This window comes from Coturnix japonica, chromosome 9, assembly GCF_054131305.1.
Source record: "Coturnix japonica strain WE chromosome 9, WE-NBRP24, whole genome shotgun sequence".
Taxonomy (NCBI): domain Eukaryota; kingdom Metazoa; phylum Chordata; class Aves; order Galliformes; family Phasianidae; genus Coturnix; species Coturnix japonica.
The window spans coordinates 25,456,236-25,481,025 of record NC_140671.1 but is presented as its reverse complement, the minus strand read 5'-3'; the positions used below and the strand labels follow the sequence as shown (position 1 = coordinate 25,481,025).

The 24,790-nt window shown below is 50.2% G+C and overlaps 1 protein-coding gene and 1 long non-coding RNA gene across 3 annotated transcripts; both read left to right on the top strand.

The window, feature by feature from the left end:
• The first annotated feature begins 2,854 nt into the window (after positions 1 to 2,854).
• Positions 2,855 to 3,804, top strand: LOC146759870 (uncharacterized). Of its 2 annotated transcripts, none has more exons than XR_014931941.1 (3): positions 2,855 to 3,075; positions 3,150 to 3,229; positions 3,398 to 3,804. It is a non-coding gene; the product is annotated as an uncharacterized LOC146759870 (long non-coding RNA). The 2 variants fall into 2 exon arrangements; XR_014931940.1 differs by having other exon boundaries at positions 2,866 to 3,075; positions 3,441 to 3,804.
• Positions 3,805 to 4,575: 771 nt separating this feature from the next.
• LOC107306784 (uncharacterized) lies at positions 4,576 to 10,396 on the top strand. Its single transcript, XM_085509897.1, has 9 exons — positions 4,576 to 4,705; positions 4,911 to 4,972; positions 5,586 to 5,739; positions 5,928 to 6,184; positions 6,373 to 6,458; positions 7,412 to 7,542; positions 8,060 to 8,177; positions 8,469 to 9,321; positions 9,803 to 10,396. The coding sequence occupies exons 1-9, from the start codon at positions 4,591 to 4,593 to the stop codon at positions 10,334 to 10,336; spliced, it is 2,310 nt and encodes a 769-aa protein (XP_085366023.1). The 5' UTR covers positions 4,576 to 4,590; the 3' UTR covers positions 10,337 to 10,396.
• The last annotated feature ends 14,394 nt before the right edge of the window (positions 10,397 to 24,790 follow it).

Genomic DNA, 24,790 nt, shown 5'->3' with positions numbered 1-24,790 from the left:
CCCATAGGAACACAAAGATACCCCATAGAGCCCCATAGACACCCCATAGTGACCCATAGGGGCCCAAAGAGACCCCATAGCACCCCATAGCTACTCCATAGTGCCCCATAGCAGCCCATGGAGCCTCATAGACACTCCATTGTGCCCCACAGCACCCCATTGCACCCCATAGGGACCCATAGACACAGCATACTGCTCCATAGAGCCCCATAGACACCCCATAGTTCCCCACAGCACCCCATAGCAGCCCACAGTGCCCCATAGACACCACATAAGGCCATACAGCCACACCATAGAGCCCAATTGAACCACATAGACACCCCATATCGCCCCATAGTGCCTGTAGACACCCCATAGAGCCCCATAGAGACCCACTGAACCCCATACAGACTTCATGCAGACCCCATAGAGCCCCACAGACAACCCATAGATCCCCAAAGACACCCCATAGACTCCCCATAGAGCCCCATAGGGACCCCTTAGCGCCCCATAGAGACCCCATTCTTCCACATAGAGCCCCATAGCAAACCATAGCACCCCATAGTCACCCATAGCGCCCCATAGGAACCCAAGGATACCCCAAAGCACCCCATAGCCACCCTACAGCAAAGCATAGCCACCCCATAGAGCCCCATAGACACCACATAGTGACCCATAGTGACCCATAGGGGCACAAAGAGACCCCAAATCATCCCATAGCTACTCCACAGTGCCCCATAGCAGCCCATGGAGCCTCATAGACACTCCCTTGTGCCCCACAGCGCCCCATTGCACCCCATAGGGACCCACAGACACCCTATACTGCTCCATAGAGCCCCATAGCACCCCATAGTGCCTCACAGCACTCCATAGCACAACATAGTGCCACATAGACACCACATAAGGACATATAGCCGCGCCATAGAGCCCCTATACATCCCATAGAGCCCCGTAGGCAACCCATTGTGCCCCATAGAGCTCCCATAGCCACCCATAGAAACTCATTTTGCCACATAGACACACCATAGTGTTCCATAGACAATGGGTCCTGGCAGCGAGTGGGCCGGAACCAGCACTCTTCCTCGGGGCTGTCTCTCTTTGGGATCAGGGACGACGCTGACCCTTTTCACCTGCCATCCCGCTCTGAGGCAGTCGGGGTGCTGGGAAGGGGTAGATGGGCTGCAACCTGCTTTCCAATCAGAATGAGTGGATGCAAATGGAGTCGGAGGTGTTACAAGGAGAGGCTCTGGATTGGAACATGGAGAGCAGAGCTGGTGTGTCCCAGCAGGCAGGCGTAGTCAGGTGCCCTTTGGAGCCTGCTGTTGTTGGCGCTGAGCTCAGGAGCCCCATCAGCGTGGTGCTGCGTGCTGCGTATGGCAGCGCCAAGAGATTCCCTTGTGGAAGAAGGGGGAGGATGAAGGAGGCCGAGGGCCCTTTGCTCAGGGCCGGCTCCTCTGTGGCCTCTTGCTGGCCGGAGAGAAGGGCTGCCCGCTGGGCACAGGCAGTGCCTTCTGGCTCCCGTGCCGTGCCCTGTCCTCCAGCCCCCTCCTCATGCCATGTGGAACGCCAGTGCCAGCAGTGCCAGCAGTTAGAACCCTGTTGGGCCATGTTAGAACCCTGGCCTCAGATGTCACCTTGTTCACCACTGCCCCACGCAATGCACTCGCCTCTTAGAGCTCTGGCCATTAACAGCCATGTGGGGGCCTAAGAGAGCGAGGCAGGAGGAAACCCAACATTTAGGTGGGAAGATGGTTCTGGGGACTGTGGGGTCGAGGAGGAGGAGGAGGGGGCCCACCAGGACCATCAGGCGGCAGACACGCAAGCGAGCCCATTGCCATCGCGCCTGGACCAGGCGCGTGACCACCTCTGTGGAGCCCATGGAGGTGGATCCACCTGAGGATGAACCCATGGAGGTGGATCCACCTGAGGATGAACCAATGGAGGTGGATCCACCTCCAGATGAACCCATGGAGGTGGATCCACCTGAGGACGAGCCCATGGAGGTGGATCCGCCCGATGCACAGCTGGCCTGGCACCACACCACCGTGCCAGGCCCTGCAGCAGTGTCACGGGTTACTTAGATTTACCTATGCCTGTGACAGGGGAAGCCAACCCGTGAGCCCCCCTCCCCGGGGCCCGGAAAGGAGGGGGAAAAAGGGGAGTGGGATAAAACAGTGACAATCTAAGGAGGAAAAACTTATTTTACTAAATATGATATCAAAATACAAGATAACACAATATAATATAATTGAGGCTAACAAATCGAACGAAACAGAGAGAGAGAGTCCCCGAAAACCGAGAGGCCTACTGTGAACTCTAGGCGACACGGCTGGAACGCTTCCCACTCTCCGAGAAGTTCAAGAGAAGAAGGAGGGCACTCCAGCCTGGGAACGAGATTATATAGCGTCCTGGTCCTGTGACTTATCATTACCCCTGTTGTTCTCTGGGATATGTAGTCTTCTTCTGTGGACTGCACATTCAATAGAAGTATCCATACTTTACATGATGTTATGATGTGGAATACTGATAGCAAAATTACGAAATTACAAAACCATGACAAGCAGTACCACCTCAGCTGCAGCATCACTGGTCCAGGCGCTGGGCTCCGTACCGTCTGCGTGGCCCCAGCCCCCGGCATTAGCCGGGTGGCTTCATTTAACATCATCTCCTCTTCTGAGACCTTGCGGGCCCCCAGTTCCATCTGAATCCTATTTTTATTGTTAAATTTAGTTAGTTAGGATTAGGTGCTAGGAGTAGGTTATTGTTCACGTTTTATTGTTAGGTGTAGATTTTTGTTCCTGTTTTAGAGTTAGACATAGGTTACTGTTCGTACTTAGAGCTGGGTGGGTTCCTACCAGCAGCTGGCAGCAAACAGAGCTCACTAGATAAGCACACGTCTGCTTTCTCACCCAATGCCATGAGTGCTGCTTCATGAGTGCAGAGGTCTGTGACATCTCCGAGGGATGGGTTTTGCATCTTGTGACTTTTCTGTTGAAGATTGTCAAGGAGCAGAGCGTGAGTGGCTGTGAAATGCAATTGGGCTTCATGGAAACAGTCTGGAGCTGTGTCTGGAGCTTCGTGCGTGGCCATTGTAAGGTAGGTGTGCCTTACAGTAAGCGTGCACTGAAGCAGTGTTGGTTAAGCACAGCTCACTCCTCTGTCTTCAACAGATCAGCTTTCTGCACTCTATTTCTGTGACTGGCATTGTAGAGCACAGCAGCAGCAAGGCCGCGAACACGTGTACAACCAGGTATGTGAACATGGGAAACTTCAATGGTTAGAATAAGATTGCTGTTATTATTAATAAGGCAGTGGTCACGCGTGTGTGCTGGAGCTAAGGGATAGTTTTATTCTTGCCTGTTGAGCTTTTCCCTTATTTGACATCCACCCATCCTCTCTTGCTTCTCTTCCCTTTCAGTTGTTAGAAAGCTCCCTGACTGTTTCCCAATTGATTCTTGTAGGACTCGGAGGGTTTTGAGTCTAAGACTTGGGAGACGGTGAAGAAACCCAAGGCAAGTGCTGCTCAGCTGAGCAAGAAAGCCAAGAAGGAAAGCAAAAAGAAACGATAAGGGCTTGAGCAGGAAGGCACAAAGGACAGCAGAATCGCCTGGAATGCTTCCTCAGAGGTGCACCAAAGGACACACACTGTGTGGTCCGGTTTTCACACCTGGCTGTGCTTTCCCTTTCGTGGACTGCAGAGAGGAACTATGGAAGCTGTGTCTTTATTCATTACCAGTATCCCGCCTTTTTGATTTCATATTGAAATGTATTTTGGATGCATTTTGCATCTCTTTGTTGCAAATAAAAGCGAAACAAACATTTGAATAGTGGTGCTGCCTCTTTCAATAGCCGCTCAAAACGTGCCTGGCTCGTGCTTGTAATCACAGGCTTCATGTGATTACATGTGAACACACATGAAGTGTTTGGCTTCACGTCCCTCCCTGGAAATGGAGCTGCTTGTCCCACGTTTCCGTGTTGGTGTTCCCAACTGGTGGCCTTTCAGCTCAGCTGGAACTGCTGGCGATGGACTGTGAGCATCCCCTGCTCTGTGAGGGCTGAGAGAAACAAAAGCAGTGCGGGAGGAAGAAAGGTATCCCTGAGCCTTGAGCTTGCCTCTCTTCCCTGTTGGCTTTTCAGGGTTCTGATGCACTGTCTGTTGCTGTTTGCATTGGGAAGTGCAGCTGCATGTGGGCAGCCATGTCGTGCGCTTCAGCTTCTCATCTACCCACAAGGAGGAGTTCAAGTGTGGGTGAGATGGTGAGAAGAGCCGGGCTGGGAGTGGAGCAAGGAGGAGAGGGCAGCGGGAGGGCTGCAGGTGAACGTGCCTTGGGCCCAGAGCCACCTCCATCCCTTCTGGTGGGGGCCATGGCACACAGGGGATGAGCATCAGCCTGAAAAGAGCAGAGCTGGGCTCCTGCAGGCAGGGCAGGCAGCAGGCAGGCACAGAATGGGCAGCAGCCATCACCGGCTGCATTCCATTGCGTCACAATGGGCTGCTGTGTGACATGGAACCCAGGAGCAGCATCAGAGTGGCTGCAGGGTGGTGGGTGCCACATCCTGGAGGAGCTTCTGGCAGACGACTGGAAGCATCTGGAAGGGGTGAGCTCCCACATGGCTGCTGCCAACAAGGAGCAACCTGCGCGTGTGATACGTACCAAGTTAAGCTGGTGGGAGGACGGCCCCGCAACGGGCTGTGCCTCCAGGAGTCCATATGGCACCACCAAAGGTACGGGGATCCACAGACAGCACACGGCACCGCTGCCAATGGGTCCTGGCAGCGAGTGGGCCGGAACCAGCACTCTTCCTCGGGGCTGTCTCTCTTTGGGATCAGGGATGACGCTGACCCTTTTCACCTGCCATCCCGCTCTGAGGCAGTCGGGATGCTGGGAAGGGGTAGATGGGCTGCAACCTGCTTTACCTTTGCTCTGCAGAGCGAGTGGCCGTCTGGGACTCCGTGGCCGTCTGTGTGCAACAACAACTCCTGCTGCACAAGGTGGGTCAGCACCTGTTTCCTGCCGGTCCCCTTGGAGAGCTGGGCAGTCCCCTTGGCCCTGGGCTGTGCGATGCAGTGACTCTTCCCCTCCCCAGAATGCAGGTTCTTCATAGGGATGTCCCACTCCAAAGTCCCTATGAGGTTCTTCATAGGGATATCCCCCCCTTGAAGTCCCTATGAGGTTCTTCATAGGGATGTTCCCCTCTTGAAGTCCCTATGAGGTTCTTCATAGGGATGTCCCCCCCTTGAAGTCCATATGAGGTTCTTCATAGGGACATCCCCCCCAAAAGTCCCTATGAAGTCCCAGTGGGCCTCCCACAGGTGCAGCACTGCTTGTGGCAGGAGGTGCTGGATCTCAGCGCTGCTCCCAGCTGCTGGAATCCTGGATTCCATGAAGCTGCTTCTGCTGGGGCTGCCATGCTGCAGTTTGGAGGGTGGTGGGAAGGAGAGGGGTGGGCAGTTCCTTCCCAAATGACTCCCAGTCCCCAGGCCAGCACCTCTCAACAGTGGCAGATGATACAGCAGGGCCTGAAGCACGGTCCCTGTGCAGGGAAACTCCCAGGCCCTCCTTCAGCCTTAACCCTTGGGCCCTTCCGTTCTCTTCCACTCGTAGGGGATCCGAATTCCTACCTTCGGTTCCTTCGACATCGTCTTCAAAGAGATCAGGGCTAAGGAGGGCACCCTGGTTGTGCAGTGGCCGGCGTTTCGCCTGGCCAGGAACCTTCTGGACGTCCACAGTCTGACAGGTGATGAGGAACTCCTGACAGGTAGGAGGAGAATTCAACCCTTGCTGGCAAACAGGATGGCTGCTTCCACTTTCAGAAGCAAACCAGCCCTTCCATGGAGCCCATCCAAACACAGGGCCGTCCTGGGTGGTGAATACAAGTAGCACTCAGAAGTAGGGGCAGGAGGGCTGCTAAGTGACCAATTCTGACCACCTGGTGTGATTTTACAGGCCATAAGGAAGTGGAGCCCCTCAAGTACACCGAGGTGGCCTCAACTGCATCGGTGTCCCGGCACAGAGTGGAGACCTGCATATGCAGCACCACATCCCTCATCTCCCACTGCCTGAGGAACGGGGAGAGTGTTGCCTTTGTCCTGAAGGACATCGGGGTCCTCTTCTTAGAAGGAGCACGAGTTCAAATGAAATTCTACTATGACTTCCTCGAGAAGGTCTGTGGGAAAGCCAGTCTGGAAACAGCAGTTTTCAAGGTGAGCTTTTGGGTTCTGCCTGACCCGGGCAGTCCCACAGCCCTTACCCTGCCTGCATATGGCCTGCCAGAACCCGGCCAGCTGCTCAGGCAGCCAAGAGAGCTATGGTGCTGTCAGCTCTCCCTCCGCTCCCGAGTGCTTCAGCCATCACAAGGATGTTCCACCGCCTCCCTGATCCTCCCCTGCAGGTCCCCTGGCTGCTGGACATGGTGGTGTCCCGGGTGGCAGAGGTGGCCTCCCTGACACTCTCTGGCCGGGTCATCGTCTTTCCTGAGTGAGTATGTTTGTGGATGGAGCCTCTGCTCAGCGCAGCTGCTCGGCTCTCCCTTGCTATCGTTTCCTCCTTGTGACCACAGCTGTCCTGCCATGAGGACTCTGGGCAGCCAGTGTTGTTTCTGTGCTGCCACATGGGATGGGCAAACAAGTCTGGTGGCAGCCTCTTGTGTTGCAGCTTGTCCTCAGCCATCGGAGGGGCTGGGGGGAGGCTGAGCACTGGGGGGATGCCTCATTTGGTGCTGTAAGTCTGTCTGGATTGCCAGTCATAACTGTGCTGTCTGCAAAGGATGTGCCGTTAACCAATGACCTGAGTAATGCAGCTGCCTGCAGTCCCATGGAATGATGGCATTACCCCATAGAGATTGCTGGTTTACCTGGGGAAAACAGCCTGATTTGACTGTGTGTGCAAATCAGACCCGACAGGTGACCCCACATGGGGGGGAGTTAAGCAGGGTGGAGAAAGTCACCGAATCTGGGCACGGGGCCTTCACCCAGCTCCACAACCAGAGGGGTGTTTGCTGTTGAAGTCAGTATATCAGGCTCCCCTGGGGTCTGCTGACAGCTCAGGACTCAGGTTGTGCTGTTGCTTAGGGAACTATAATGGAGCAGATGATCCACAGCATTTCCTCCTGGAGCCTTTACCTTCTCTCCAGAGGTGGGCACTTTGAGAATCCACCCTTGGGACCTATTTACACGTCCCAGAGCTGTAGAGGTTTCTGTGAGGAAGATCTGATGGTAGAGATGAAGGAATTTAGGTGATGTTTTCATCCTTTTGAGGCCTGGATTTCTCAGCTGGGTGACCCCATTTCCCAGCACAGCCCCTGGAATTGGGGCACAGGCAGCTTTGGGGGATGCTGGACCTTGATGCAGTGTGAAAATCAAGCTGTGAGCAGGCAATCCCGGTGGGTTTGAGGCTGCTGAGTCACGCCTCCATCCTCTCCTTCTGTACAGGTTTAAGTTGGAGTTTATCCACAAACCACCTCCCAGGAAACCATCCAAGGCATCCAGGGAAGTGCCTGGTGAGGGCAAGATGGAGAAAGAAGAGGGTTTGGGTGTGCCACCTCTTGGCCGGGACAAGAAAGGTAAAGCAGCAGCCAGCTCCTTTCCGTGCCCCACACAACCAAGCTGCCGTGGGAAAAGCCCCACTCAGTGATCACCCAATGGCTCCAACTCATGCAAAGATTCATGCCTCTCCCAGCCACATGTTGGTCTCATGAAATGAGGATGCCTCATAAAATCTAAGGTGCAGGATGCGATGTTCCCACGTGCCCCCATCCCTGGGTGTGGCAGGAGGGGGGGGGGATCCTCGGCCCCGTCCTCCCTTTGGGCAACGAGCCCCTAGAAGAGGCTGTCAGCTCACAGACACCACTCAGCTCCTCTTTCCCAAAGCAAAGGTCAGGAAAGCGGGCCCAAATCTGAGCTGCACCCCTGAGAGGAGGAGCTGGGCAAGAGGGACAGACGTCCCTGGAGGGAGGGAGCATCTGCCAGGGAAGTGGAGCGGCCCCCCTGGATGGTTTGGGACAGGCCTGAGCAGCCCTGCACGTCCCAGAGATGGCAGATTGACAGCGAATCCCCTCTGATGAGATGTCTTCTTCCCAGGGCCAGGAAAGATCCCTGAGCAGCCATCCTTACATGGCCGACGGAGCACTGCCCATAGAGGAGGCACAGGTTCTTTTCCCAAAACAAGGGTGGAGCAGAAGAAGAGCTCTGTGCCCAGGTGAGGCTGGGTGCTCGGGGTTGGGATCCTCATGGGGCTGAACCAGCAAGGGCCCATTCTCCAGCCCCACTGCCTGGGGCTGTCCGGCACTGCTGAATGCAGAGCATGGATGGGTAGTATGTGGCTGCTGTGAGATCACAGGGCTGGTTCCCTTCTGGCCCTCAAGAGAACCCAAGGGCAGCCTGTGAGCTCTGCTTGGGGAAGGCTGTGCTGCAGCCAAGGCTGCAGGATGTGGCCCCAAAAATGTCACACACTGTAAAGCATCTCCTCTGCTCTGCTCTTCTCTTTCAGTCAAGTTCCAGCGCTCCCGGCGGTGTCTTCACCCAAAAAGATGGCTGTGCCCAGCAAAACCCAGAGTGAAGGCACGACCAAAAGCACTGCACCACCCACGGGTCCAGCACGGGCAATAAAACCCCACAGGTGCACAGAGGAACAAGGTGCGGTGAGGCCGGCACTGAGCAGCCAAGGTCAGCACAAGCTGACAGCACAAAGTAAAGCAGCAGAGCCAGGCCGCACTCGTGGAGTGGAACCTCAGAGCTGCCAGGAAGGAAGAGGAGCAGCAAAGCCGGTGCTGAGCAGCAAAAGTGATGGGAAACACACAGCCAGAGCTCCAGCACAAGGCTTGGGTCGGGCTCAGGCTGCTGGAGCTCAGTGGGTCAGAAAACAAGCAGTGAAGCCAGCACTGAGCAGCCAGCTTCAGGGCAAAGTCATCACCAAAGGGAAGGCTCCAGAAATACGTCCAGCACAGCCTCAGAGTTTGAAAGAAGAAAGAGGGGTGGTGAGACCGGCACCAATGAGTCAGTTTGTGGGCAAATCCATAGCCAAAGCTCCAGTACCAAAGGCAGGTGGAGCCCAGGCAGTGCAGTCTCAGAGCATCAGAGAAGGACGAGGAGCAGAGAAAACCCTCAGTGATGGCAGAGTGCCGGAGGCAAACAAGGCGGAGCTGAGTGGCCCTCATGCAGCCCGGCCTCCATGGATAATACCCAAGATAGTGATTGAATCGCCATCGAGCTCTGAGGGCAGCCTGCCTGGGAAGCCCGTCTACGACAGATCCCTTTTGATGCCACCACCACTCAGCTTCAAGCGCCAACAACGGTCCCGAGACAGGGCACAAAAGAGGTGTGTGATTCCTACCCGTATCGCTGTAGGTTGCCATATCCCTGTAGGAAAGCAGGGGTGGAGGAACAGGGTGGGGGGACTCTCCTGAGACCCCTTGGCTCTGAGGGATGGGATGGCTGAATTCCCTCCAGCCTTGGGCTGCTGCGACACTAGAGGAGAGTTCCTCCTCCTCCAATGCCACGCTGTGCTCTGTTGGCACACCCAGCACACCAAGGCTGATTCTGCAGCATGTGGAAGGCCCAGCTAAGTGTGAGTCTGCTCAGGGTTGGAGAGGAACCCACTGCTTTCCAGCTCGTAGCTCCTCCAGTTCCCTGATGTTTTGGGGGTGGGGGGGTCGCTCAGGAGCAAAGTAATTCAGCTGGACACCGAGGGGGGAGGGAGAGAGAGGGAGTGAAATGGCTGCCCTGCCCTCAGCATCCTGAGCTGAAGTCTCCGACGGGGTCTGTTAGTGGGCAAAGAGCTCTCCAAACCCGCCCTGTTTTTGAAGAGTTCTTCTCCTGTTACAGAAAACAATCGGCCTTGTGAGCGTGGGGGTGCATGGAAGGCTATTGGAGCGAGATGAACAGCAGGTGGAAGCAAGGCTGAGAACCAAGGGCATCTCTAGAAGAGGAGGAGAGCCCTCTTCTAGGGGGGATCACGGCGGAGGAGGCGAAGAAGTCGAGCTACCTGAACATCGTGGGCATGGTGGGCTCTATCGACAACGACTTCTGTGGCACCGACATGACCATCGGCACCGACTCAGCACTGCACCGCATCATAGAGATCGTGGACGCCATCACCACCACGGCCCAGAGGTGAAACAGAGTCTTCTCAAGCATCAGTGTGAGAAGGACCGCGTTTGCTTCTCTCCCTTGCTGTTGGTTGATGAATCAGGTGGGAAGCATGAGGAGAACAGAACAAAGCATGCAAGACAAAAGCACTCTGAAGTTGCTTGGAGATCTCAGGATAAAGAAACATGCCAAAAATATCTCACACCAACAATGAAGACTAATATTGAGCTGCGAGTTTCCACAAATGGTGATGGTAGTTGTTTTAGTTAATCCTGTCCTCCTGCAGGTTCCCTAACATTGGTTCTGTTGCTTTCTTCTAAGAGAAGTACGAAGAATTATCCATTTCAATAAAAAGGTCTCTCTTAGGTACCACTCTTTACCCTTGGAAAAATATGGTTTTCTTCCCAAACTAATGCTTTTCATCTCTACAAACAGCATTTTATTATCCATTTCAGACAAATTTCCGATGTATTTCACACTAATATCAAGACTTACACCAGAAAAAAATGTGTTCTCTCTTAGGTATCACTCTTGAATCTTGCAAAAAATTCATTTTCTTACCAATACAAAGCTTTTCATCATTACAAGTAGCATTTTCTACCCAAAAAAGTGGTTTTCATCCCCAATAGAAATCCTTTTCTCTACAAATGGTCCCTTGTAGCAACATATGAAACACTGTTATTGGAATACCTCTTTCCCTCTTCAAAATAAGGACATTTCCAACAGAAATATCGATTTCTGACAAATTTTAGAAGAATGTCACACAAATATCAGTACCTATCCCAGAAATAAAAAGTTTTCTCCTAATAATCATTCTTTATCCTTGCAAAGACATGGATTTCTCACCAAAATAATGCTTTTTATCCCTTTAAAATAGCGTTGTTTCCCAGAAATACTGGTTTTCATCCCCAGAAGAAGACATTTTCTCTACAAAATGAAGCTTTCTAGCAAAATAGGACACATTGTTTCCAGAATACCTTTTCTCTTCTACAAATTGAGGACATTACTAACAGAAATACCTTTTCTCCTCTACAAAATAAGGACATTTCCAACAGATATATACTTTTCTGACAGATTTAAGAAAAATTTCACAGGAATATCAATACTTATACCAGAAATAAAAAGGTCTCTCTTAGGTACCACTCTTTACCCTTGCAAAAATATGGTTTTCTTACCAAAAGAATGTTTTTCATCTCTACAAACAGCATTTTCTAAACATAAAGGTGGTTTTCATTGTGGGGATACAAGAAAAGCTGTTCAGAGCAGCAGCTGTGGAGCAAGATAAACAGCATGGGAACCAAGGACACCTCTGCAAGGAGAAGAAGAATCTCACAGCTCTGATTGGTTATGTGCCTGCATGGACAGTTGAAAAGTGTTTTGTAGAATGCTTTGTTGACATGTAAGATGTTTGGGAAAGTTGTAAGGGCGGATGGGAAAGTTAGAAAATAACAACTTGTGAAGGTATATAAGGGATGTGAGAACTTGTAATAAACGATTTGGATCGTTCACATCTGAGTCCGTGCCGAGTCGCTGCAAATGGCGCCCACAACGTGGGGCAAATCAACCCGCGGCTGAGCGAGCCCGGTCCGGCAGCGTCGCCCGACTGAACTTCGGAGAGACTGTTTGGCGCGCACCCGCCCCGTTCTGCAGGACAGAAGGTGAGCAGTCGGGAACTATGGGGAGCTCACTACCGAAGGAGCAGAAAGTAAATCTCGAAGTATTGCGGTCAGTGTTACCGTATCAGGATAAGACTGTGTCTACTAAGGCATTAGCTACTCTTCTTAAATGGATAAGCAAAAACGTCCCTGAATTTCCAAAAACTGAGTTCTCTCTAGATGGAGAACTTTGGGACAAAATCGGCTCAAAACTCTACGAGGCTTCTCTCGCTAAAGACAGAACGGCTGCTAAGCTGTTGCCCGTTTGGAGCCGGATAATGGAAGGGATTAAGCAATCACGACGGGAAAGAATTTATTCCGACCATTCCCTGCCGCCCTCCGTCCCAACCCCGCCGCTGCCTCTCGCTGCGGGAAGCGGCCCGTGCCCGGATCCGACCGGCGGCTCCCACCCCCCCGCGATTCGGGGAGACGAAAAGCCGCAACCGCCCCCCCTCGCGCTCCCGCCGTTCGCTCCTCCCCCGACGTTCGCCGCGTTGCCGCCCTCTACGGCGCCCCCGCCCTTCGCCCCGCCTACGACGTTCGTCGCGCCGCTTCCGCCCCCCGCTCCGCCCACGACGCTCGCCGCGCCCCCGCCCTCCGCTCCGCCCATGACGTTCTCTGCGCCGCCGCCCTCCGCCCCCCCCACGTCGTGCGCTGCAGCGTCTGTGCAGCCGGCGTGTAACGTGATTAAAGACACGGACGGATCGAAACCAGGGGATCGTTGTGACCCAGGTCCAGTATATCCGGAATGCGAATCGGGCGCATTTCTTCCTGATGATAATTTGAAGGGAGCAGAAACGACAAATTTCCCTACAGCGTACTGTGGTGTCTTAGAGCAGTGCAGAAAAGAAGCAATATTAAGGGGTGATGGTGACACATTGCAAGCCTTTCCTGTGTTGTATCAGCCGAATCAGGTCCCCCGTTGGGAACCCCTGCCTTATGAGGCAGTGAAAGAGCTAAGGAAGTCAGTGAGAACATACGGAGTTCAGTCTACCTTTACATATAATCTTTTGGTTGCAATTGGTGATAGTTATGTTATGACCCCTCATGACTGGAAAAGTGTGTTACGAATGATCCTCTCTCCCATGCAATACACCGTGTTCATGACTGAATACCGGGATCAGGCTGCTGTCCAGGCCTTGAATAATTTGAACAATCTAAATCACATTGGCCTAGAGGAACTCATGGGGGAGGGGGTCCGGGCAACACCTCAGGCACAGGCACAGCTGGACAGGCAATGCCTGGAACAAGTTAAGACTTTGGTGTTGCGTGCTGTCCGTCGGGTTCCTGATATTAATTCACCCGATGCTTCATTTACTTCAATTAGGCAAGAGGCTACTGAGCCTTACATTAAATTTCTTGACCGTTTACAAAATTCATTAGAGAAAGAAAATTCATTAGAGTAGAAAATGAAGCTGCCCGAAATGTCTTGCTTAAGCAATTAGCAGTAGAAAACGCAAATGCAGACTGTCGAAAGGTTTTAAAGTCCCTAAGGAATGCAGACCCATCAATTACTGACTTGATTAAAGCCTGTCTAGATGTAGGCACAGAAAGTCATAAAATGGCCCTGCTAGCAGATTCATTGGCCACCCAACTTGATGCAGGGACAGCTCAAAAAGTAAAGTGTTACAATTGTGGAGAACCAGGTCGTGTCCAACGGGACTGTAAAAAGCCCAAGCGAGTAAATAAAAATGCTTCTGCTGTTCCAACTCGACCCTGTCCACGGTGCAGGAAGGGGCTACACTGGGCTAGAGACTGCCGATCCAAACTTCCTGTTGCTGCACAGCCCTGCGATCTGCCGGGAAACGGCAAGAGGAGCGCGAGACCGCGCGCTATGACAGCAAATACGGTCCCGACTCAGCCAGATGCTGTCTGGCCAGCTCACTCAGACCAGCCACCATTGGCAGCGCAGGAGTGGATTTGTCCACTGCCCAGTCAGTGACGCTGACTGATAGCACCGTGACTCTCATTCCAACAGGGGTAATGGGTCCCCTTGGGGACGGGCGTAGCGCCCTCTTGTTAGGACGTTCTTCTGTTACAAGGATGGGACTTTTTGTTTTACCTGGAGTTATAGATGCTGACCATACCGGGGAAATTAAGATAATGGCATGGACACCCTCACCCCCCTGTTTTATTCCAAAAGGCCAAAAAATAGCACAATTAGTCCCTTTTCATTCTATGACCAAACCTGGTATTAGAGATCGAACCGGTGGATTTGGGAGCACAGATAAACCTGTTGTGCTATGGACCACACAACTGTCAAAAGACAAACCTTTATTACCATGCTTAGTAAATGGCAGACAGTTATTAGGACTAGTGGATACTGGAGCTGATGTTACCATCATTAAGTCCAGTGATTGGCCCTCTGAGTGGCCACTAAGAGACCCTAATTCTGCTATTGTGGGGGTTGGGGGCCTACAGCAGCCAAAACAAAGTGCCCGAATTTTATCTTTTGAAGGGCCTGATGGTCGCATTGCTCACGCTGCTCCTTACATTTTACCAATTCCCTGTACTTTGTGGGGTCGTGATCTCTTAAGTCAGTGGGGTATGATTTTGCAGACAAATTTTCAGTAAGGGCCATTGATCGGCAGCAACCTATACCCTTAGCTTGGAAAACAGAACAACCTATTTGGGTAGATCAGTGGCCCTTAAAAAGAGAAAAGTTGCTGCACTTACATGAGTTAGTTCAAGAACAGCTAGCTGCTGGTCACATAGTGCCTACTACCAGCCCTTGGAATACTCCGGTTTTTGTTATCCTCAAGAAGAGTGGAAAATGGAGACTTTTACAGGACTTGCGTGCTGTCAATGCAGTAATTGAGCCTATGGGAGCGTTGCAGCCTGGCCTTCCTTCACCCTCAATGTTACCTTCGGATTGGCCTATAGCAGTCATTGATTTGAAAGACTGTTTTTTTACCATTCAGCTTCATCCAAAAGATGCACCACGATTTGCTTTCTCAGTGCCCTCTATCAACCTACAAAGCCCTGTTCAGCGGTATCATTGGACAGTGTTACCACAAGGAATGCTTAATAGTCCAACGATATGTCAATTGACTGTAGCAAATGCATTACAACCAGTACGAAAGGCTAGACCTCATGTCCTTATTTATCATTACATGGATGATATTTTAATAGCAGCAGAACAAGAAGAGGGTCTAAAGGACGCTTTACTGCTCGTCCGGGAGGCAGTCCAATCTATAGGCTTATAAATAGCAGAAGAAAAAGTGCAACTTAGTTCTCCATGGAAATATTTAGGATGGAAAATTGCATCTCACACTATCCAGCCACAAATCCTCAAAATAGTACCTCACGTACGGACATTAAATGATCTGCAAAAGTTATTAGGAACCATCAATTGGTTGCGGCCACTTTTGGGAATTACTACTCAAGAGCTGCATCCTTTATTCAAACTACTGAAAGGAGACCCAGATCTAACTTCTAAAAGACAATTAACACCAGAAGCACAACAATGCTTAGACTCTGTAATAACATCAGTGCAAAATCGATACAGCCATCGTGTTTGTTTATCACTTCCAGTACATCTCATAATAATATCCAACTTCTATCAGCCATATAGCTTGTTATGTCAATGGGATACCTCAAAAAAGGATCCTCTCATTATTCTCGAATGGGTATTTTTACCTCATACATTTTCAAAAACTATTACATCACGAGTGGAAATGTTTGCTATGCTAATACAGCGAGGTCGTCATCGTCTACAAATTCTACGAGCTCTTGACCCTGATTGCATATACGTACCTGCTACTAAAAAAGATTTAGATTGGATGCTTGCGCAGTCACTTCCTTTTCAGACTGCTATGGCAGACTATACCGGACAATTGTCCACTCATCCTCCCAAACATCAGTTACTACATAATTTGGCTGATATCCCCATTGCTACTAATACTTTACTTTCACATGTTCCAATACCTAATGCTGTTACTGTATTTACAGATGGCTCTGGCAAGACACACCAAGCAGTGGTTCTCTGGCGTGCGACTGCTACACAATGGCAGTCAGACGTACATGTTGTTGATGGATCACCTCAAGTTGTAGAACTTGCTGCAGTAGCTCGAGCTTTCCAAATTTTTTCAGACCAAAAGCTTAATATAATAACTGACTCTTTGTATGTTACAGGTATCATTCAGTGGATTGAAGGATCCTTTCTTAAGGAAGTTGATAATCCGGTTTTGTTTGTACAGCTCAAACGAGTCTTGCATTATGTTTCTCACCGTACTCTTCCTTATTTTATTATGCACATTCGATCGCATACTACATTGCCTGGTCCTTTAACTGAGTGCAACCGTAAGGCTGATCAAGCCACAGTCGCTTTTGCTACTCCTCAATTATTTGAGCAAGCACGACTCTCCCATCAATTTTTCCATCAGAACAGGAGAGCCTTACAAAAACAATTCCAACTGACAGTAGATCAAGCCCGTAACATTATTTTAACATGCCCAGACTGCCAGGCAATTGCCCCTTTGCCTCAAACTGGGACAAATCCACGTGGAACAGCCCCTCTTCAACTCTGGCAGACAGATGTCACTCACGTTCCTGAATTCAGCCGTCTAAAATACGTACATGTAACGATAGATACTCATTCTTCTTACATATTTGCCACAGCACATACAGGTGAACGCAGTCGTGACGCCCGTAAACACTGGTTATCTGCTTATGCTGCTATGGGAATCCCTCATACGATAAAAACAGATAATGGGCCCGCTTATACTTCTAAGGCCACTCAAACTTTCCTTCAAGAATGGGAAGTTAGACATATTACAGGCATCCCTCATTCTCCCACTGGACAAGCTATCATTGAGCGTACTCATCAAACACTGAAATCTGTTCTTAATAAACAAAAAAGGGGGAATACGGGAGACACACCACAAGAAAGATTATGTAAGGCTTTGTTTGTGCTGAATTTTTTGAATCGTGATCATACAAATACAACTCGTGTGGATCGTCATTTTGGGGGCTCCCCAGTGCTCAAGGAACGGCCAATGGTTAACATTCGAAATATGGCCACAGGGCACTGGGAAGGTCCCTTACCATTGATAACCTGGGGTCGTGGATATGCTTGTGTTTCTACAAGGACTGGCCCTACATGGGTTCCGGCAAGATATGTTCGGCCTCATCTCAAGGCAGAAAATAACACCCAGCCTTAATAATGATTGTGATTATACGCCTCTTACTTCATTGATATTGCTTTGTAATTTGTTGTATTGCAAATAATAATTTTAGTAATGGTAAGACATAGTAGGTAACTCTTCCACATTACTGGTATAAATTTAAGAATTAGAATTATTAAGCATTATTTAGATTATTGTGTGTCTTTCCTATTTTGGCAGTAGATAGAATATAAGTTAAATAGGATTTGATGTTACCAATGCTGGAAATTATGGGAATAGCTCTTCTAGTGTATTAGTAATGTTCAGTTATGATTTTATTAGCCTATCAACTAGCCTCTTCTTAGTTTGTAAAAATAAGACCCTGGAAAAGAATCCTGGACAAACGGATGATTCCTAAACATAACAGTTATTAACTCTTTTTCATCTCACTAATTGGGATTTTCAAAATATGACCATGCATCAATTGAAACAAAGGTGCTTGCAAAAAAAAGCTAACCTCGGCAATTTATTCTGTTTTGTAAGCAGGTGTTCCACTTGGACTCTGTACCATGCACTGGCCATGCGGATGCAGTGTACAAATGGAAAATACCATTCAGACCCTGAGTAGGAAAAGAGCAAGAGAGAATCCGTGGTGGATGAGAAAGGGAAAGTGCACCTTGAAGCAGGGGATGCCCTGCTGGCGCTGCCTATCGCATCCACCGCCAACATGATCCTTCTCTCTCCTTTTCTGCAGTTTTCTGCCTCTCCAGGGACAATAAGTAATAATGTGCTAGCTTAGGGAGTATTTGCTTCATGCTAACGGGATGGTCTAAAATGGATAACACGAAATTGAAGTCTTTTCTAACCTATTTCAAATTTACACAGAATTGGATTCTCAGGGGTTCTTTTCCAGGTTGTAGGAACTTAGGCCGCAGGCAAAATGCGTCTGATATTTTAGTGGATTTAACCATATATTTTGTCATTTGCCTTATCTCCTTTTTCATTTTCAGAATATTGTCAATCGAGGCCTTGATTGAGTTATAATGATTATGTTATTAATATAATTAGTATTATTATTTTATAGTATGGTAGTAGCTTGTCAATAAACAAAAAAGGGGGAATTGTGGGGATACAAGAAAAGCTGTTCAGAGCAGCAGCTGTGGAGCAAGATAAACAGCATGGGAACCAAGGACACCTCTGCAAGGAGAAGAAGAGTCTCACAGCTCTGATTGGTTATGTGCCTGCATGGACAGTTGAAAAGTGTTTTGTAGAATGCTTTGTTGACATGTAAGATGTTTGGGAAAGTTGTAAGGGCAGATGGGAAAGTTAGAAAATAACAACTTGTGAAGGTATATAAGGGATGTGAGAACTTGTAATAAACGATTTGGATCGTTCACATCTGAGTCCGTGCCGAGTCGCTGCATTTCATCACCAAAAGAAATGGATTTCTCTACAAAATTATCGCTTGTAGCCAAATATGACACATTGTTTCCAGAATAACTCTTTTCATCTAAAAAAGAATGACATTTCCAACAGAAATATCGATTTCTGACAAATTTTAGAAGTAGGTCACATGAATATCAATACTTATCCCAGAAATGAAAAGTACACTCTTAGGTATCACTCTTCATCCTTGCAAAGCTATGGTTTTCTTCCCAAACTAATGCTTTTCATCCCTACAAATAGCACTTTCTCCCTAAATTACTGGTTTTCATCCCCAAAAGAAGACACATTCTCTTTAAAATGATGCTTTGTAACAAATTATGACTCATTGATTCCAGAATATCTGTCTTCCCCTACAAAATAATGACATTAACATAAGAATTATCCATTTCAGACAAATTTCCGATGTATTTCACACTAATATCAAGACTTACACCAGGAAAAATGTGTTCTCTCTTAGGTATCACTCTTGAATCTTGCAAAAAATTCATTTTCTTACCAATACAAAGCTTTTCATCATTACAAGTAGCATTTTCTACCCAAAAGAGTGGTTTTCATCCCCAATAGAAATCCTTTTCTCTACAAATGTGTCTGGGTCTCACTGTCTCCCACTGTAATCCATGGGGTCCCTATGTGTCCCAATGTACACCTATGGGTTCCAGTGTCTCCCTATGGGTCACTATGTGTCCCTATGTGGCCCAATGTCCTCCCTATGTGTTGCTATGGGCCTTTATGGGGTCTCGTATGGGTCTCAGCGAGGTCCCTATGTGTCTCTATGGGTCTCACTGTCCCCCACTGTAATCAATGAAGTCCCTAGGTGTCCCAATGTCCTCACCTCGATGAGACCCTTAAGAGACTCCATAGAGGCACATGGGGACCACGTTGAATCCCATAGATACCCATATGAAAACATTTGGGCCCATAGATACCCATAAGAGACCCCATAGAGACCCCATATAGGCACATAGGGACCACATTGAAACCCTTTGATACCCATAGGTAGACATTTGGGCACAGAGATACACATAAGAGACCCCATAGAGACCCCATAGAGGCACATAGCAACGCATATGGGGGACATTGGGACACATAGGGACACATAGTGACACATAGGGAGACACTGGGACACATTAGGTGACGCTGGTCCACATAAGGACACCATGGATTACAGTGGGGGACAGTGAGACCCATAGAGACACATAGGGACCATGCTGAGACTCATATGAGACCCCATGGAGGCACATAGGGACCACACTGAAACCCATAGATACCCATAGGATGACATTTGGGTTCAGAGCTACCCATAAGAGACCCCATAGAGACCCCATAGAGGCACATAGCAACCCATAGGGGGGATATTGGGACACATAGTAACACATAGTGACCCATAGGGAGACACTGGGACACATAGGGGGAAAATGGAGCACATAGGGAACCCATGGATTACAGTGGGGGACAGTGATACCCATAAAGACAAATAGGGAACCTAGCTGAGACCCATAAGAAACCACATAGAGGCACATAGGGACCACATTGAAACCCATAGATACCCATCTGAAGACATTTGGGCCCAGAGATACCCATAAGAGACCCCTTAGAGACCCCATAGAGGCACATAGCAACCCATAGTGGGGACATAGGGAAACATAGGGACACATAGTGACCCATAGGGAGACACTGGGACCCATAGGGGGATATTGGGACATATAGGGACCCCATGGAATACAGTGGGGGACAGTGAGACGCATAGAGACAAATTGGGACACCGCTGGGACCCATAAGAGACCCCATAGAGAAACGTAGCGAGCACATTGAAACAGATAGATACCCACAGGAAGTCATTTGGGCCCAGAGATACCCATAAGAGACCCCATAGAGGCACATAGCAACCCATAGGGGGGATATTGGGACACATAGTAACACATAGTGACCCATAGGGAGACACTGGGACACATAGGGGGAAAATGGAGCACATAGGGAACCCATGGATTACAGTGGGGGACAGTGAGACCCATACAGACACATAGGGACCCTGCTGAGACCCATAAGAGACCCCATAGAGGCACATAGGGACCACATTGAAACCCTTAGATACCTGTAGGAAGACATTTGGGCCCAGAGATAATCTTAAGAGATCCCATAGAGGCACATAGCAACACACAGGGGGGACATTGGGACACGTAAGGACACATAGTGACCCATAGGGAGACACTGGGACCCATAGGGGGACATAGAGATCTATAGGGGGACACTGGGACACATTGGGACCCCATGGAGAGACATAGAGACACATAGGGACACTTTGGGAGGCATAATAATTCAATTATCAACGTGACTCCCATTTCCAAGCAAGGTTGTCAGGAGGATTAGGGCAACTCCAGGCCTGTTAGCCTGACCTCGGTGCCAGGGAAGGGAATGGAACGAATTGTCTTGAGGGAGATGACAGATGCGGCAGGTGTGGGATGAGCAGGAGATCAGACCTAGCCAGCATGGGTTCGTGAAGGGCAGCTCCTGCTTGACCAATCTGATCTCCTTCTACGATCCTGTGACCCATCTGATGGATGAAGGAAAGAAAGAAAGGCTGTTGATGTGCTCTACTTGGACTTCAGCAAAGCCTTCACAACTGTCTCCCATGCTATTCTCCTACAAAAGCTGGCAGCCCTTTTCCAACCTTGAGAATTCTGTGATTCTGTGAGGCAGCATCTCTTGGACATCGCTCTGCAGTGAAGACCGCCCCAGCTTCCTCAGCGAAGGCATCACCACTGGTGAGTTTCTCTCTCGCTTAGAACCTCTGTACATTTGTTACCATCTTTGTTACCATCTGTATAGTTACCACCTAGACAGGGGGACATAGAGAGACACTGGGACCCATAGGGACCCATAGAGATCCAGAGGAAGACATTGGGACCCATAGAGAGACACTGGGACCCATAGGGACACATAGAGAGACACTGGGACCCATAGGGACACATAGAGACCCATAGACAGTCATTGGGAGCCATAAGGATAAATTGAGACCCATAGAGACCCCATTGAGACCCATAGTGCCTCAAAGAAACCCATAGCGACCCCATAGTCACCCATAGCGCCCCATAGGAACACAAAGATACCCCATAGATCCCCATAGACACCCCATAGTGACGCATAGGGGCCCAAAGAGACCCCATAGCACCCCATAGCTACTCCATAGTGCCCCTGAGCAGCCCATGGAGCCTCATAGACACTCCATTGTGCCCCACAGCACCCCATTGCACCCCATAGGGACCCATAGACACAGCATACTGCTCCATAGAGCCCCATAGACACCCCATAGTTCCCCACAGCACCCCATAGCAGCCCACAGTGCCCCATAGACACCACATAAGGCCCTACAGCCACACCATAGAGCCCAATTGAACCACATAGACACCCCATATCGCCCCATAGTGCCTGTAGACACCCCATAGAGCCCCATAGAGACCCACTGAACCCCATACAGACTTCATGCAGACCCCATAGAGCCCCACAGACAACCCATAGATCCCCAAAGACACCCCATAGACTCCCCATAGAGCCCCATAGGGACCCCTTAGCGCCCCATAGAGACCCCATTCTTCCGCATAGAGCCCCATAGCAAACCATAGCACCCCATAGTCACCCATAGCGCCCCATAGGAACCCAAGGATACCCCAAAGCACCCCATAGCCACCCTACAGCAAAGCATAGCCACCCCATAGAGCCCCATAGACACCACATAGTGACCCATAGTGACCCATAGGGGCACAAAGAGACCCCAAATCATCCCATAGCTACTCCACAGTGCCCCATAGCAGCCCATGGAGCCTCATAGACACTCCCTTGTGCCCCACAGCGCCCCATTGCACCCCATAGGGACCCACAGACACCCTATACTGCTCCATAGAGCCCCATAGCACCCCATAGTGCCTCACAGCACTCCATAGCACAACATAGTGCCACATAGACACCACATAAGGACATATAGCCGCGCCATAGAGCCCCTATACATCCCATAGAGCCCCGTAGGCAACCCATTGTGCCCCATAGAGCTCCCATAGCCACCCATAGAAACTCATTTTGCCACATAGACACACCATAGTGTTCCATAGACAATGGGTCCTGGCAGCGAGTGGGCCGGAACCAGCACTCTTCCTCGGGGCTGTCTCTCTTTGGGATCAGGGACGACGCTGACCCTTTTCACCTGCCATCCCGCTCTGAGGCAGTCGGGGTGCTGGGAAGGGGTAGATGGGCTGCAACCTGCTTTCCAATCAGAATGAGTGGATGCAAATGGAGTCGGAGGTGTTACAAGGAGAGGCTCTGGATTGGAACATGGAGAGCAGAGCTGGTGTGTCCCAGCAGGCAGGCGTAGTCAGGTGCCCTTTGGAGCCTGCTGTTGTTGGCGCTGAGCTCAGGAGCCCCATCAGCGTGGTGCTGCGTGCTGCGTATGGCAGCGCCAAGAGATTCCCTTGTGGAAGAAGGGGGAGGATGAAGGAGGCCGAGGGCCCTTTGCTCAGGGCCGGCTCCTCTGTGGCCTCTTGCTGGCCGGAGAGAAGGGCTGCCCGCTGGGCACAGGCAGTGCCTTCTGGCTCCCGTGCCGTGCCCTGTCCTCCAGCCCCCTCCTCATGCCATGTGGAACGCCAGTGCCAGCAGTGCCAGCAGTTAGAACCCTGTTGGGCCATGTTAGAACCCTGGCCTCAGATGTCACCTTGTTCACCACTGCCCCACGCAATGCACTCGCCTCTTAGAGCTCTGGCCATTAACAGCCATGTGGGGGCCTAAGAGAGCGAGGCAGGAGGAAACCCAACATTTAGGTGGGAAGATGGTTCTGGGGACCGTGGGGTCGAGGAGGAGGAGGAGGGGGCCCACCAGGACCATCAGGCGGCAGACACGCAAGCGAGCCCATTGCCATCGCGCCTGGACCAGGCGCGTGACCACCTCTGTGGAGCCCATGGAGGTGGATCCACCTGAGGATGAACCCATGGAGGTGGATCCACCTGAGGATGAACCAATGGAGGTGGATCCACCTCCAGATGAACCCATGGAGGTGGATCCACCTGAGGATGAACCCATGGAGGTGGATCCACCTGAGGACGAGCCCATGGAGGTGGATCCGCCCGATGCACAGCTGGCCTGGCACCACACCACCGTGCCAGGCCCTGCAGCAGTGTCACGGGTTACTTAGATTTACCTATGCCTGTGACAGGGGAAGCCAACCCGTGAGCCCCCCTCCCCGGGGCCCGGAAAGGAGGGGGAAAAGGGGAGTGGGATAAAACAGTGACAATCTAAGGAGGAAAAACTTATTTTACTAAATATGATATCAAAATACAAGATAACACAATATAATATAATTGAGGCTAACAAATCGAACGAAACAGAGAGAGAGAGTCCCCGAAAACCGAGAGGCCTACTGTGAACTCTAGGCGACACGGCTGGAACGCTTCCCACTCTCCGAGAAGTTCAAGAGAAGAAGGAGGGCACTCCAGCCTGGGAACGAGATTATATAGCGTCCTGGTCCTGTGACTTATCATTACCCCTGTTGTTCTCTGGGATATGTAGTCTTCTTCTGTGGACTGCACATTCAATAGAAGTATCCATACTTTACATGATGTTATGATGTGGAATACTGATAGCAAAATTACGAAATTACAAAACCATGACAAGCAGTACCACCTCAGCTGCAGCATCACTGGTCCAGGCGCTGGGCTCCGTACCGTCTGCGTGGCCCCAGCCCCCGGCATTAGCCGGGTGGCTTCATTTAACATCATCTCCTCTTCTGAGACCTTGCGGGCCCCCAGTTCCATCTGAATCCTATTTTTATTGTTAAATTTAGTTAGTTAGGATTAGGTGTTAGGAGTAGGTTATTGTTCACGTTTTATTGTTAGGTGTAGGTTTTTGTTCCTGTTTTAGAGTTAGACATAGGTTACTGTTCGTACTTAGAGCTGGGTGGGTTCCTACCAGCAGCTGGCAGCAAACAGAGCTCACTTGATAAGCACACGTCTGCTTTCTCACCCAATGCCATGAGTGCTGCTTCATGAGTGCAGAGGTCTGTGACATCTCCGAGGGATGGGTTTTGCATCTTGTGACTTTTCTGTTGAAGATTGTCAAGGAGCAGAGCGTGAGTGGCTGTGAAATGCAATTGGGCTTCATGGAAACAGTCTGGAGCTGTGTCTGGAGCTTCGTGCGTGGCCATTGTAAGGTAGGTGTGCCTTACTGTAAGCGTGCACTGAAGCAGTGTTGGTTAAGCACAGCTCACTCCTCTGTCTTCAACAGATCAGCTTTCTGCACTCTATTTCTGTGACTGGCATTGTAGAGCACAGCAGCAGCAAGGCCGCGAACACGTGTACAACCAGGTATGTGAACATGGGAAACTTCAATGGTTAGAATAAGATTGCTGTTATTATTAATAAGGCAGTGGTCACGCGTGTGTGCTGGAGCTCAGGGATAGTTTTATTCTTGCCTGTTGAGCTTTTCCCTTATTTGACATCCACCCATCCTCTCTTGCTTCTCTTCCCTTTCAGTTGTTA